The 16,309-nt window shown below is 53.6% G+C and overlaps 1 protein-coding gene across 1 annotated transcript in view; it reads right to left on the reverse strand.

The window, feature by feature from the left end:
* The window catches only part of LOC131667239 (uncharacterized), a 60,542-nt gene extending 48,856 nt beyond the window's left edge, over positions 1-11,686 (reverse strand). Inside the window, exon 1 of the mRNA XM_058940539.1 lies at positions 11,398-11,686. Within this exon, the coding sequence (XP_058796522.1) occupies positions 11,398-11,470 (73 nt within the window). The 5' untranslated portion in view covers positions 11,471-11,686. The remainder of the gene's footprint in view (positions 1-11,397) is intronic.
* Positions 11,687-16,309: the final 4,623 nt, after the last annotated feature.

The raw sequence follows: 16,309 nt of genomic DNA on the forward strand, positions 1-16,309 counted from the left end.
GCCGACAAGTATCGCGCGATTTTCGCGGAAACAAAGCTGCAAAGCAGCGGCGGTGGAGGGGCAAAAAGAAGAGGGGAGGCGAACGTCGGCGCGCGTCGCGTAAAAGCCGCCGTGAGCTAGCTAATAACCATATTCGCGGGGATGAAAGTCGAGGAATACCAGCGCGACGTCGCACTACAATGCGCTCGGAGCTTGCGCGGGGTTTTATCTTTTTTAGCCTCGGAGAGAGAGAGAGCGCGAACGAGCGCTTCTCTGAGTGAAAATAATCGTTAGCGAAAGACGGCGAGCAAAATTTCCCACTGACTGCACGCCGCTCTTTTTTATCCGCGTGCCGTCGTCGTTTTTCCCCTATATTTTTTTTTTTTTTTTTTTTTTCGTAGTTTTCTTTTGTCGTTCGATCGTTGTTTGTCTCTTTCGGCATTTGTCACGCCAGTCCGGTCAAAGCCTTCGCGATGAACAGGCAGTCGGCAAAGAAAAGAGCGCGACGGGGAGCCGCCACGGTAGTGGCATTCGCCCGGCGCGGGCGACACGTCGCGGCGCACGGCGATCGTATCGTTTTATGCGCGGCTAACGAGCTTTTAAGCTGACCGCGGCTGCCGCCGCGCCCGACGGCTCGTTGACTCGTCGCATCGCGATCTTCGAACGAGGGACGGCCGCGCCGTGGTCCCCGCTTTCGATTTTTCGGGATGACTGTTGACGGGGTTTATTCGTTTACGAAATTGGTCGATGCCGAAGTGCACCCCTGCCTCTTTAAAGACACAGCAGCCAGCAGCGGTCGATCTGCCGACTGTTCCACCAACTCAAATACGTGATTACAGTCCATTAAAAATTACGCGTTTTCTTCTCTTTCGCCAGCGGCAGCTACTCATTAGTAGTCTCCCCTGTGCACCTCAACACGGGCAACACGGGCAACACGGATGACACGGCAAAAGGGCAAAAGTCGTAAAGACTGGGGCACCGCGGCGAAAGTGGACCAGAGTCGCCATTGTTTCGTTGCACACGGGCAGAGGCCGGTCGCGCCTTTCCCGACGCAAGGATCAGATTGATAGGCGGGCGTCGTTTGCGGCGTCGGCGTCGCAACGAGACAAGCGTGTATTCGGCGAGCCGTAAACTGCTGCGAGTGACGTAGCGGCCTGCCACTCCGGCGTCTCCGGACAAAAGGGCGCTATGCTCGGCGCGCAGTCCCGTTACCGGCGGCAGTGCTCCCGAACGAAGCCCCTCCGCCTCTCCCTCCGTCGCTCCCGCCGTCTTGCTGTCTCGCGCTCGATTTGCGCCTGTCCGTGCCGATGGCTTCTTCTGTCTGCGGGCGACGCGGTCGACGCGGTTCACGCGGTGAGCTGCGTCGGAGATCTCGCGCGACGCCGGGACTCTCGGTCAGCATGCCAACAGCCGCGTTGGTCGGCGCGCGCCGATTTCACAGACCCTCGCCCCGCCATATCGACCCACTTTCGCGTGGCCCGCCGCGCGTTTCTTCTCCGCTTCCGAATTGCGCGCGCGCGCGCGATTTATCACGATCTTAAACAATTAGGACGAGGCGCGCCCGTCGTCGCTAATGAAAACTGATACCTCGCGAGAAGCGCGCTCTGCCGCGCGCGCCAGGCCTCCCGGTGATTTACGGTTACGATTATTTCCACGGCGATAGCGCGACGACGACGACGAGGACGACGGCGGCGGCGCTGATTTCCCGCACGGACGCGCATCGCGGGCCGCGATTTTCGACTCCACGCGCCAAACGGACCGTCGTTGCTCTTCGATGCTCGCTTTCGCTCGGCAAACATTCCATCTTTGTCGAAGAAATGCACAGCTCTCGCGACTGACCAGTCGAAGGGATTATTTTCAAGATTTTCTTTGTATTGCGCTTACGCGACAAAGTTTGTGCCACAATGTCGGTCGTTTATCTACTCCACCGGGAATGCTCCGAACACTTAACTTTTGTAACCCACGTGAGTTGTTACTAGCGAAGCGTCCTCTACGACGTAGCCTTTGAATGTTTGGCCATGCGATCCCAAAACCACTGCGAATCATCGATCGCAGCAAAGAACGACCGACGGCAACGATTTTTTCCGCCTGCTCCGAAAGCCCGCCGCAGCTGGTATAACGCGCGACCGAAGGCAGGGAGAAAAGCGCAACGAGCGGGAAGCACGTATCGCGAGATAAGGACGGGGCGAGCGAGGAGCGTCTTAATAGAGCGCAAGTTAAGCTCCCGCGGGGAGAAACCAGGCGACAACGATAATCATCGTCGGCGCCTTGGCTCGCGGCGTTACTGCTTTTGTTCTCGCCGCGACAACGCACTCGTCTCTCCTCTTTACCGTCCCCGCCGAAGGATCGTTACTGGCCACTGGGTCCGACAGTGGTTTTGAGCGTCGCTCGCTGGCGCAGACGGATTTGCCAATTGTTCAATGCACAATTCGATTAATCGGGTGTAACGCTAGAGATTTATGTTTCATCCGAGCACGCTGACGTTCGACATTCGATGCGGTCAAATACCATCCAATAATGTTCGAATATCGCTGGATCTCCGTTGGCCGCGGGCCTGTCCATCAAAAAAAGCGCGACGTAAAACAAGCCGGCGGCGAACGATGCCTCGGCTCGCCGTGGCGTTGTAACGCGAGCGGTAGATAATTGGCCCTCTGAGGGAACGTTCCTGGAAATTATCCCTGGCCAAAAGACGTTAATCATGCGCCGATAAAGCCGCCGCCGCCGCCGCCGCCGCCGCTCTCGCAGCGCCTCTGCGTCTTATTGCGGAATTATTCCGAGTTCGCTCCATTCTTATCGTTTTCCGCGAACCGGAAATTTACGAGGCATCGTAAATTCCGCATTGATTCGGCTATACACGACGAGCCCTCCGCCCGCCCTCCCCCTTCCGATGGTTCAATAAAGAATTTCATATGGCAGCTCGTCCGACAGATTTTAATATTGTTTCATCGACGGCTGGGATTGTCTCGTAAAAACGAAGGAAAGAAAGAAGAGTCATGCGTCGATTTCGGGATGCGAACGCAGTGGTCGGTCACTCGACAGCTGCTTTCGCGGGATCGTGAAACAGGAGGCGCTCGGAGAAATAAATAATTAACGCAGAGTGACTGCTCGCGCGAGCAACGCTTTCGAACGAGAGATTATCAATATTGCCTCGCACTCGTGCCCACGATTTTTCACGGAAACAGTAATTGCCCCGATCGCTCGTGTTTCCACCTGCGAGCGCTGTTTCGTCGTCGAGCAAAGAATTATCGTCGCTGATAAATGACCGAAATGATAAAAACACAAAAGGGAATAAACGAACGAAAGAAATCGGATCGCGCGGCGTTGCGTGCAATTTACGCGCAAACAAATTAATTTGCATGTGCGACGAGCGATAACGATAAGCCGGCTAGTATGAATACCAGTGCGCAGAGAAAACGGCCAGCGACAGGCCAACGGTAAACCAACTGTCCCGGCGATTCAGCGCGCCGCGCGCCGACGATCGATCGCCAGATGTCGTGCAAAGTTGAAGCCTCGCTGCTCGCCCTGTCGGGGCTGGCCACCGACTATGGCGGCTTTTTGCAGGACTCGTCGCAAGACTGTGTGCACACTTTCTGCGCGTATCCGGGTGAGTGCGACGCGACTTTTGCACAGCGCAGATGCTTCGCCCAGGCTAACCCGGGCGCCGGACTCTCGCCAACGGACAGGAATGACGTCGTCGGGGTGCGCGATCAATCGAGACTGCGAATCGCCAGTGGCAGCGTGTAGTAGACGTGTAGTCGTTTGGGGGATGATACTTTGGCAGACGCCTTGTCGCTCACCGAAGGACCGATCAATGCAATAACTCTCATGATGCCTGCGGAGACGTTCGTAAGCGAGCTCACCGCCATCAACGAAAGATCGTCGAAACTCGATCTTCAAGTTTTTGCAAGCGCTTACCAAGTTGGTCAGAACGTAACCTTCAGGGGCACAACTGTAATAATAAATGTAAGTACCGGCGATGTATTGGACATGATTTCTCGCGTGATACGATGAGCTTCTGTATTTCGACCGAAATGAAGTGCCGAAATTCAGCGGCTAAACATCTGCAAACAAATGTGAAAGTGCGAGTCCAAGTTTGGTTTTACTCGCATCGTTAAAAAGTTGCAGGCAGCTAACGGCAAACACATCGGACGCTACACGCGAGTCGTCTGGACAGAAACAACGAAAATCGGCTATGGCTTGAGAAATTACTACAAGGACGGCTTCAAGGGTCGTTACTTGGTGTGCAATTACGGACCCAGCGGTAATTTCCTCGGCCGTGCCGTCTACTAGACGTAGAACGACGAGTTTATCGTTGAGTCTCGATGCACACTCCAACTGATGACGAATGAATCAATAAAGGCTGCTGTTGTAAATGTTCGCAAGTAACATTCACTTTTGTAATGCTCACCGTCGCAGATTGCATTATTGCGAGTGAAAGATAACCATAAGTTTTTAAACTGGAATAAAGACAGAGAGCAGCGGATCAGCGACTGTAACTATCGGCAAACTTACTCCGGAAGCTGCAACGCTTATAAATCGCCTGCCGCGAGAGCAAAAAAGGGGCGCAAGAAAATAGTTGAAAAGTTATTTGGCCAACGTGAAGCTGAACTGTGCGAAGCGCCACTCGATAATCGGGCTCGCGCCCATTCATCACCGACCAATCATCCGGGCAGCTGGGCCAAAATCAGAGAGCCTCGCTCATCTATCTTGCCGTCGGGCGAAATTACGCGTACAGCACGCCAGCGCAGCAGCCTCCCTGTCATCTCTCTCTCTCTCTCTCTCTCTCTCTCTCTCTCTCTCTCTCTCTCTCTCTACTCCCGTGTGCGCAAATGAAGTTACGCGCGGTTTTCGAGGATGTTACCCGCGCGCTATTCCTTTTCATCTTTTGTACTTGGAATTACGGCGACTACCTCTCTTCTATTTGTCGTGCGACCAGTGTTTTGCAAATGTTATTATTATTTTTTTTGCTTGAATTTTCCGACAATACTCGCTCGCGCGCTACACCATTAATAAACTAGAGTGAAAAGACAACAGCGTGACTGAAGCGAATGTACGTATCTGAATTCTCTGGCTTTACCTAATTAAACAAGTAGTCGGAACAGCAGTGGAATACCAATTCATCAGCTTCCGCGGGTGCATCAGATATTTCGTTACGATTATATTGTACAACGCTGCGATAACTGCGCCCCCGCCCTTTGATAAGCCATCTCATAACTGGCTGCGCGCCAACGCATGCCAACATTGGACTTTCTATCACGACTAATTACGCGACGTTTGATTGGCCGTCTACTACAAAATGTTCAATTTGGAATCTTTGAGAATGCACAAGAGAGGCGTTTGTTTGCAGAAGCTCGCATGGCGCACCACAACCGAGCGTTTTTCATCGAGGGAAAACGAACGAATGTGCGTTTGGTCGCTTTGCGGAGGGTGATCAATCATAATGAAAGCATCCGAAAAGTTGCACGCCAGCGAAAGATAATGTGGACGGCTAGATTGATCGAAAGCAATGCAAGCGAGGCGCTGTATGCTTTAACGAACACATTGGTCAGGAGCGACGATGTCGGGCGGCAAAGGAGCGTTGCAGTGCGCACGCAGCCTCGCAGCTGAGCTGTGAACGTATGGCGGATAAATCGAGTTTCCCGAGTCGAGGCGCGAGCCCGAAGGGGAGCGCGCCGCGGAAAAGTTGACACCCCGGAAAGAGATAGCGCGGCGCGAAACGGCCGGGGAATTTACATGCTACCCACCTTTTCCTCCGCCGAGGAGCGCCCGTTGTGTATTCGATATATGCCATCCGATTTTATTGGGACGACGGGCGACGTAACAATATTTTGCCGTTCTCTTATTCAGGGCTCTCGGGGATAGCGCGCTCGGCCTCGCCCCGTCGCCAACAGATCCTTTTAGCCGTCTCTCTCGCTCTCCCACTCCCCCAAGCGCGGCTATTTTCAAGAATAACACCCGCTTTGTTTTCGTTGATAATGCCTCCTTCCGGCGGCCGATCTGCATGCGCTTAGCGCGTGCGCGCGCGTCCATCAAGCTCGGCCGGACAGAGAGAAGAACAAGCCCCGAAACAGCCCTGGGAAAATAAGGAGAGTCCCCCGGCGCGGCTCGCCGGGTGTCCACGTCAATATTTATTCGCGGCGCCGGCCCCGGGAGGGAGAGAGAGAGAGAGAGAGAGAGAGAGAGAGACGAGCCGAGCTAATGATCCCCGCGCGCTTCGACCCTTCTCCCGTGCGCGCCGCTGCATTTCACGGGCCAACGTCGCGCCCGGTATTTGCCCACGGATCGGCCCTTCGCTCTCGCCGCTGCCAGATAAGGCTTATTGATATCGCTCTGCCGCGAGCTGGGGCCCGAACGGCCTAACGTTCCCTCATCGGCAGTCTCGCCATCCGATTCGAGAAATCCGAGAGAAATGAGCCAGAGACAGCGTCGATGGACGCCTCACCCAACTAATCGAGCGTTTCGAGCGAGCGGTCACGGCCATTAAAAGCACTCAGGCGAGGCGCGGCGCGGCCGAGGCGCAGGAGAGCTGCGATCGGAATGAAAGATTGACTCGGTCGCGAGGAATATTAGATCGCGAGCCAGGTGCTGGCAAGCACTCGTCGTCGTCGTCGTCGAAACTGCCGGCGCAGTAAAAAAGAACCTGCAACGTCGCCCGAGCGCGTCGAGGGTACACTGAAAAAGCGAGAAATTGAAGACGCGCGCACTCGCGAAAGAGAGAACGAGATGCAGCCTCTGCTCGTCTGTAATTAAAAATGTTCAAAGCCCGCGATGCGCCAGCGCAACCAGGTCAGGCGTCATCGAAAAGCCAGAGAGCGCGTGGAAGCCCCTCGACCCATGCCCCCCCCCCCCCCCCAGCCGAGACATCCTTCCCTGGATTTGCATAGGTCCGCGCACGTAACACTGGCCGAGCAGACGCGTCACGGGCGACAACTGTTTCAACGGCTATTCGGGTTACTCGATCGGAAAGCTAGTGCTCGATGACATTTTCCTGGAGCGACGTCCACGGCTCGTGCTCTTCTTTTTATAACTCGCGCGTGTTCGATTCTTTTCATATGCGAAAGCCGCTCGCTTGTCAGTCATCTGCTAGCTCTGCGCACAGCTACTACGCGGCAGATACATCTTTTCGTTGTTTTCGGATGATTCCAAGACATTGTCGTACAAGCCTCGCTGTTGAATCGCATTACACACGCGTTGGGCTTTTTCGAACGTACCGAAAACTGTTGAAAATAGAAGCCGCGCGGAAAGCTTTATCTCGAGAGTAAAGTATGCAAAAAAGACAAATCTAGCTCGCAATGAACGATGCGAGAGGGGGAGGGAGAGAGAGAGAGAGAGAGAGAGAGCGAGGAAGAAGCCCCGCGCCGCGCGTCGCGCGCACAATCTTGCAGCGGCGGCAGTCGTCCGGGGCTTTAAAAAAAGTCATGCAATCGTAGGAGCCCGGCGTGGTCGCGGAGAAGCGGGCGTCATAACCCGCTTATACGCGCGGCAATCGGATTGCCATTGCGCAGCCCGCTGCCAAGTGGATTAAAGCGGCGCGGCGCGGCGCGGTGGATGACCTTGCGGACGCGCGAATAATCCAGCCGAGAGTTAATAACCGACCAGCGCGCCCCGGCGATCGATGCTGCACGCATTCGCCCGCGTTACGTGCTATCGCTGACCGCGCGCCTTATATTTACGCGGCTCCCCTGTGGTCACTGTTTTTCGGACGCTATCGCCACCAACGCCACCACCCCCTCTCGGTCTCTCTGCTCGCCTGTCCCGCGTTTGTTGTTGGCGCGCGCAAAAAGCGTACTGCGGCTCTGCATCTGCCGCAAGAGTTTGCGCCCGAGTTTAGGGTCTGCCTCTCCAGTTTATTGTGCAGACCCGCGGTAAATGATTGGAGTCTCGGGACGCGTTGTTGCTTGCCGCTTCCTCGCTCCGCTGCGCGCGTTACTTGCCGGCGCGCTGCTCCGCGGAAATGGTTTATCGTAAGAAGTACACCCGACGGCTGAATGGCCATGCATAAAATTTCATCCCTCCGCGACCCTGCCGCCCGACAGCCTTCTGTAATTACAGTCGCCCCAGCCCGCCGCCAGAGTTGTTAAAGTTATTTACTTAGCGTTTGCGCTTTACTATTTGCCCCGACGATAGATCCCAAGGGGTCTCGATGCACTCGCACTTGGCCGGTTTTACGGTGATGGCACGCCACGCGCTCTCGTCTTCGTTCGCACGGCGCAGAATCGACAGCTGGCCGAAAAACTCAGTCGGAGACAGCGGCCCAACGGCACGCACTGGAGAGGAGGCGCCGAAAATGAGCGTTCGCTTCGGTACCCGAGGGGATCGACGTCTCGGCACCGATACGCTCCAAATAAGAAAAAGAATAAGCGCGCGCTCTTCCACTGTCGCGGCTTATAGCGGATTCCGTGGCGCAGCGCCTCTCTCCCATATAAGCGAGAGTGGTGCTTCGGCCGAGGAGGAGGGCTTTTTAATCGGCGGCGTGAAATTCGTCGTGTGGGATTCCTCGCCGGGACTTGACGTACGACGCGTGACGCACTATGCATATCCGACGAGGATAGGGACGCCGAATCGAGATGATTTCTCTGTTTTTTTCGATCCCCACTCTCTCCCTCTCTCAAGCGCGCACGCATACGCAGGCATGTCGAAAATATTCGTCCTCGACTGACAAATGAATGTACGGTGCGCGCGGCGTCGACGACTACGGGGGACGGGAGGCCGGGTGTGTGCTTTTTCGATGGCACCGGCGTGAATCACGAGCGCGCACCGCCGCTCGGAATTTCAAATGTCCAAGATGCAAATGAAACGTCATAATGGCAATTTATTTATTTATTCAATTTCGTTCGCCTGCCTCGTTTCGTCGGGCGCTCCGCGAGCCGCTAATCCAGTTTACAGCAGGCGCACTCGTGCCACGGCTGCCGAATATTGCCCGCGCGGTCAGTACTTTTCTAACGAACGGAAAGCCATTAGCCGGCAATGCAATCAGCTAACGATCCCGCAAGCGCCCGTGTCCTGCCGCGGCGCGCGCGCTACGGGCGCTAACGAGTCATTATACGTCCTTCCTCGCTAGCCGTCGCAAGGCTGGGATGCGCCCAAGAGCGATCGCGAAGATTTTTGAGCTGGCGCGCCTCGGGCGCTCGCGCGGGCATGATGAATTTTTCACGACTCGCGCGCGCGGCTAAATGGACGAATAAAAGTCCGCGGGGGAGCGTCAGCTTCGTATACGGCTAATATTGCAGCGGAGTATCGGTGTTTAATAGCTTTTCTCTTTTTTTTCGCCGGTGAAAAATGCGAAATTGAATGTGAAGCGCGAAATTGAAGCGAGATTATTTTTGCCGCGTCGAAAGGAAAAAAGGAGAGCGGCGCGCGCTTCGTCAAACAGTATTTCATCACCCGGTCGTGAAATATCACGCGACACGACTTTCAGCGCGCGGCCGAAAAACGTGGTCGATCAAAATTTATTGTTTTTCTCTTTTATTAGTTGTCACTCGTTAGACCGTAAGTTTCCCAAGCGCGGAGTCTATCAGAAAAGTTGAATGACGAGACAAAAATAAAATGAAAACTGGCAAAATAAGGGGAGTGGGGGAAGAAAGAGAGAGAGAGAGAGAGAGCCGCACGAGAAAACTAGTTAAAAGGTGAGCATCGTCGAGCGGAAAACAAGGGAAAACGTTGGGTAGTTGCGAAGTGCCGAGGGTAAAGAACGAACAAATAAAAACCGCTTTCCGCGTTCGCACACGCCCGACGGGCGACGTAGTAGTCCGAGTGAGCGGGGCGGAGGTGAACAAAGAGTGAGAGAGAGTATCGAATGCAACGCGAACAAAAGCCAAAAGGGAGGACGAAAAAATAGGAAAAGAGCGACGAGGACAGTAATCTGGGTGAGAGAGAGAGAGAGAGAGAGAGAGCCCACGTACGAAATTTCCGAATGATTTAGCGCTGTTTTAAAACTCGCGCCATGTGCGACACTTTATGAAAAACTTTTGGCTCGTCATGAAATTTTCATTCTGCTGAATTTATCGCTCGGCCTTTTTTCTGCACCGCTGACAGTCGAAAAAAAAAGAAAAAAAAAGAAAAAAAAAGAAAAAAAAAACAAAAAAAAAGAAAAATTTTACGCAGGTATATAGGGTCAAGCAGTCGTGAGGAAGTTTATGGCGCCATTGTGAGACGGTTTAAGAGACGTCGCGAGCGTACGGCGATATTTAATTAAACGCGAATGAAACTGCCTTAACGAAGTGACTTTCGATCAACTCGAGCCAAAGAAGGCGTACTCGGGGGCCCATTGTGCTGCCGCCACGTCATTTTCCAATGCGTAGGTCGTGAAACGCGAGAGCTGCGGCTCAGACGACGAGCTGTTGAATCTTTTGTTAGACCAAACTCCCTGTGAATATCCTTCCTTGGCTCGGCAGAGGTCGGGCCAGCGGCTGGATTCAGCTTCTCCCGACGACGACGATTATTAATTATTAAGATATTTGCCTAATCGTATTATTCGACAAGACCTCATTATACTCGGGGACCCGGGGGAATCGTCGAATATACCCTTGGAATTGTAGGAATAATAGGGAGTCGCTTTATCGGAAGGTATTTCCGGGAAAAATGGTTTGGCGCGGAAAATGATAAACTAGAATGATGGCGAGGCAAAAATTATACATTCAAATGTTAGTCGGCGAAGTTGAGAAAGAGCGGACGAGATGGTCGGGAAAGTTATGAATTTCCGCGGTAATCCGGCGTGAAAAGTAGCGAGGGAAACTAATAACCGGATGCTTTTCACGAGGGTTAAACTTCTAGTGTTCGCGTCAAGTGTACGTACGAATGTAATTTCCCGTGTTTCTATATATTCTGAGCAGCCGCGAAGGCTGGCCCCTGCGCCAGCCTCCCATTTCCATTTCAAACAATTTCCGGCAAACTTTCACGCGCCTCGACGAGTCGCGCGTTGGCTCGCGCACCTCGCTCGCGGACGCGACAATCGACCGAGAGCCAGCGAAACGCCGATTTCCCGCAGCGATATCCGCCGTTGGAGCGTCCAACAGATTTCCTGCAATCGTCTCCCGAGGGACAGTTGATCGTTGCGCTCAATCGCACCAATCGGTGCTCCCGACTCAACTTTCAGCCCCTTTTTTCGGCGCGCTCGTTCAAATCGAGTTTGCAAGCTCTTCCGGCGACGGGAACTCCCCTCCCGAGCGGACAAATCGGCGATAACGAGATAACGACGAGTGAGAGAGCCAGAGGAAGGTAGTGATTTAGCGGAGAGCGAGTGGCGGGGGAGCCTCCCTCTCTCTCTCTCTCTCTCTCGTCAGCGGGAAGCTCGCGATGACTTATTCATTCGGCGCTCGGCTGCTCGCTCGACGCCATTCAAATGCAGGCGCGTACGAGCTGAATGCCAATCGCGAGCTCCTGCGCTGCTCGCGCGCCCACAGCGTGGTCCAGACCAACCTTTGCTCGAGAGCGCGAGCGATCCGCCGAGCAGCAGCGCGAGCACTGCGCCGATGGTCCTCGCGGCCGGCATGGTCGCTGCCAGGCCGTGGTCGGCGGTCGAGGGAAGCACGTCACACTGGTCGCCCGGCACTCGGCCCCGCGGGTTTCAAAAAGGGCGGCTCCCGCGGCGGCGACGGCGCGCGCGCGCGCGCTCACTCGCGCTCTCTCTCTCGCTCTCCCGGTGGCAGGCCCTGCGCCGCTGTGGCCGCGGTGGAAAGCCCGCGCGAACGTGCTGGCGCTTCGAGGCGCCCGGCGCTACTGCCAGGGACAACCGCACGCCGGCGCGCCGATGCCGCCGCCGCCGCCGCCGCCGCCGCTGCTGGTGCTGCTGCTGCTGCTGCTGGCGCTTACACCCCCGCCCCCATTCGACTCTCTGGCACTCTCGCGCTCGGCCTCGCGGTGGGGGATTTCAATGTGCCTCGGAGCCTCGCGCTTGCGGATTTTTCGCCTTGGCTTGACCCCCTTTTTCCCCCGTTAAGGCGCGGCCTTCGTTAACGACAAACAAAGCGGCTCGAATTACAAATGGCCATCCGCCATCTGTCCGCGAACGCGTGTGCAGCCTCCGAAGAAGTGCGGGGCTAAATTATTCGGCAGTGCCGGCCGAGGCTCGGGTTACTCGTTCGAGACTTCGTCACTCGATTTCCTATCATCTCCGCGCTTCCCTTTGATGATCTTGATACGGCTTTGCGCCCCATACTTCAGCCTAATCTCGCCTCCTTTTATTAGCCCACTTGGGGATCGCGAACGCGATATTAATAATCGGCAGACACGCGGATCAAAAGCGACTCCGAGCAGCGAATGAGACTGAGAGAGAGAAAGAGAATATAAAAAAGGTAAAGTTCTCGCGTGTTCTCACGCGCGTGCAAGTTGGTCTTGTCGTGGTAGCCTTCCATCGGAGCAGTTGCTCGCGTTGGCCGTGAATAACGGAGAACAAGTTCTGCGTGTGTATTCAGCTCTTCGGTAATTTCCCACAGGCGAATGCACCATAAGCGTAAATAACAGGGAAACGAGGGAGAGAGAAGGGAGTAGTGGGTGGGGGGGGGGGGGGTGCGATTGGGATTTGCGAAAAGCGTCGCCGTGTCTTTCAATGCAACCCCTGAATTGAGCCGTTAACCGGCGAGAGACGTCGTTTCCAAGGCTGACATTGAGATCCTTCTTTTGCACGCTCTCTCTCTATCTCCAACGCTTCTTTTAGGACTCGGTTAACTCTTAATTAAAACGTTTTTCTGGCTTTACGGAAAGATTGACTTCATACTGCTGTCCATGCTTGGTTTTATTCAACTCTTTGCCACGAGCTCACCTTACCACGACAGCTATTGTTTCAAACTTGTCTTGATAGTTGAAGAAATAATGTTATTTTATTAAAGTTTGATCGACTATTACGTCACTCTGAAATCTAAGCCAATGGACGAGGAGATAAAAAAACGGGAAAGAAGAAGTCTGGAGCGAAAAGTTAACCACACAGAGGCGGACAACTTGCATCAAAGTCGCCGTCTACTTCGTGTTCTTCGGCGGGAGGTGGAGAGAAATCCCGCAATCAAGCTCGTTTAAACGGCAGCGGCACGTCAATAAAAGCGCCACGACGACGAACGAACGAAAGAAGAAAGTTCTCGCCAGACAAGTTTGCCCATGCAAGCTCTCCCCGTTCGCGGGAATCGATAATCGTGTCAGCGTGCTAAGTCAACTTGATTTCTTTCTTGTCGTCGGCCGCGATCCGACTCACAGTCAGCTTCTCTCTTGCCCTCCCCCGCAACTTCGCCAGTAGCGCGAATTCCTGATCATATTTTACTTGTCCTGCGCGATCGCGCCACGACCTGATTTATCGGTCCGGCGGCTCTATCGCGCCTTCGTCTTTGAACCAGCATTATGAATTATTTGCGGTGCGATGAGGATAACATGATAATGTGTTAGGCGGCAGACAGTTGAAGTTTCCTTCCAGTCGTTTGTCATTGGGTTATTGTCAAGGTTTACCATGTTTTATTGATATACCGCACGTAGACAACGTCCAGAAACAAATATATTTGCCGTGCCTCGCCTTCAACGACACCATTGTGCACTTTAAAAAACTCATTCTGAACTTTGATTATGATTTCCTTCTAAAACTGAGTTTTCGCCTTGTTTTGCGTTCGCGCGATCAACTTTCTATCTGTTGAAAGAACTTTGACCAATAAAGATCCGGATGCACAAATTACAGCTAAGTAGTCATCAATAGAAAAGCATGGACGAAGACAAGATAAACAGATGGTAGGTTTGAAGAATCGATAAAAACAAAAGTGCGTGGCATGCGAAAGAAAAAAAGAAACAAAATACAAGACAGCAGCAACAGCGCAGCTTAAGTACATATATGTAAAGGGGCACGTCGGCATGATCGCACAATGGGCAAAGTTTTGGGCTGGGCCATTATTTAGGTGGATTTATTTGACCAGAGGATGTATACAGATGCCTTCAGCCGCACACGCGCGCGCGCGGTCGCGATGACATCGTTCTCTCTGGCAGTGCGTCTAAGATAATGCCCATAAATCCGAAAAGCGATGGTCTCCGTGAATGAGCGCTTGGTACTTTTATTGACGACGGATCCTCCTGAGAGCATTTTTCTGTTGCGCGCGCATGGAGGCAGTCGTTCGTGCGTCTCCCGTGCTATTAATATTAATCGGAAACTGCGAGAAACAAAGTTACCTAAGTACACGGAGACATTGAGCAGAGAGAGAGAGAGAGAGGCGCAAGTCGACGAGTTCCGGGAGGAGACACTCGTGCGCCGCGCGCCGTCCCGACGTACTTTTAGTTTTCATCCTCGAGTGCGCGAGGTTAAATAAACGCTTGCGCTTCTCCTTTCCCCAGGCCAGCGCTGCATCGAGTGCCTTTTTGCCGTGGAGTGCCGTCGGCACGGATTGTTCGTTGAATGTCCGCGCCTTTCCAGCATTCATTGCAAAACTAGAGTCGGATGAAATCTCGTCCACGCATACTTTATGATGGAACGCAATTCGATTTTGCGGCGCGTGCCCCGTCGACAAACGAAATGCTCGTCTGCCGCGCTGCCCGGCATTTGAAGCGCAGACCGAGCAATACGAACGTTTGATCGTTTTCGAAGCTTTATAACGGGGGAATCTGTCACATAGCCGCAGCCAAGGCAACGTAATGTAACATTCAATTACGGTCGCTCGTAAAGAGAACCATGAAGCCATGTTACACGGCATAACTCCGAAAGAAAAACATCCTGCATCGTAATCTCTTCCCCTCTCTCACTCTCTGTCGCTCTAGAATGTATATCTCAAAGCTCGAAATGATCCGTCTTGTTAACAAAAAGAAGGAGAGATGAAGTTAAGTCCTCGTAAAGTCGCGCAGTTCATTAAGTGCAGCGAGAGAGAGACAGGCTGCAAAAGAATTGCGAGGAGGTATATTGTTGTTGTTTTTTTGTCTTTTTAGACGAAGCGTTATCACGCAAGCATGTCGCAGGGAAAAAGGGGGCACCGACAGTGTTATACCGTCGAAAAGAGGAAGAAGGGAGGGCGCGGGAGTGTACTCGAGCTTTCCTAGCTTGAGCTATCCACTACTTAGCAGAGACGTCACGTCGACATCCGGCAGAAGAGCAAACGTAGCGCGCACGAAGAGAGGAGGTCGTCGACCAGCGGCGGTGGCAGCAGCAGCAGCAGCAGCAGCAGCGGCAGCAGCAGCACCAAGCAACGTAGTAAAAACAGAAGAGACGAGAACTTGTACTCTCTTCTTCCAACTGTCCATTTGCAGCTACAGCGATCAGTCGTACGAGAGGGTTTCACGGCTCGTTCGGCCTCCCCTTTTTTCCCGGCCGCTTCGCTCTCAACGCACTAGATACGAAAAGCCACTTATCCAATTATTTCAGAGGAGACGCTCAGCCAAGCCATTACTATTCTCGCTTGCCAACTTTCTTTTATTCGCGTTCCCTCCAAGATTCCGACTCTCGAAGTGGACTCGCGCAATTCGACGCGAGCGGGTGCACGCGTCAAAGTGTCACGCGAATTTCGATGCAAACCGCACTCGCACGTACACATAACGGCGCGACGGCCTGTCGCCGTAATTAAATTACGTTATTATGCGGCCATCATCAGGTTCGCGGCGGTGGCGGCGGCGGCGGCAGCCGCACGGCACATTTCATTTTCCACGAGTAGTCGACGTGACGCCGCGGCCCGCCTCCGTCGCGCGTCAACGCGCGTGCACACTGCCGCGCACACCACCTGAGGAGCATATTGTGCCCGTCGACGATTATTGCGCGCTCGTCCCGTCTCTCGTTCCCTCCGCGAGCATCTTCCCTTTGTTTTTCAGCGCTGCCACGCATATTGCGCGACCGTGTCTGCGACCTATTGTTTACAGAACTAGTTTTGCTGGCCCGATCTTCGTTAGCCTAGTCCGGCCATTCGGATGCCAAGGCGTAGAGCAATGAGGCAATTCTTTTACCGATCTGTACGGTGTACGATGCACTCCGATAACTTGCTTCATTATTAACCCGTGCGCCAATACTTCCGGTGAAAATTGAAAGCACACGCGCGTCTCGATTAATCAGCAAATCCACGATAAACCTCGCAGTGATCAGGGAACGCACACCAGCAGGTTAATTGGGAGAGACAGAGGAGAGAGTAACGAGAAAAAATTAGCGAGCCGTGAAAAAAGAATATTTCGCTGGTTCGTTATTGAAAACGCGCATTGAAACTAAGGGATGTCTTTTTTCCTTTTATTTTCGTACGTCGCCCACGGGGGAGTACGCAGATCATTATCGTAAGTGAGCGCGACATCTACGATTCTCGCACAGCTTGAGAGAGAGAGAGAGAGAGAACAATTGCTCGCTCGCGAACGGAAGAGAATTCGATAAAGATCCAATCGTTCGGCATATATAGCAGGG

This window comes from Phymastichus coffea, unplaced genomic scaffold (genome assembly GCF_024137745.1).
Source record: "Phymastichus coffea isolate CEN01 unplaced genomic scaffold, Cenicafe_Pcof_1.1 PCOF00063, whole genome shotgun sequence".
NCBI classification, from domain to species: Eukaryota; Metazoa; Arthropoda; class Insecta; order Hymenoptera; family Eulophidae; genus Phymastichus; species Phymastichus coffea.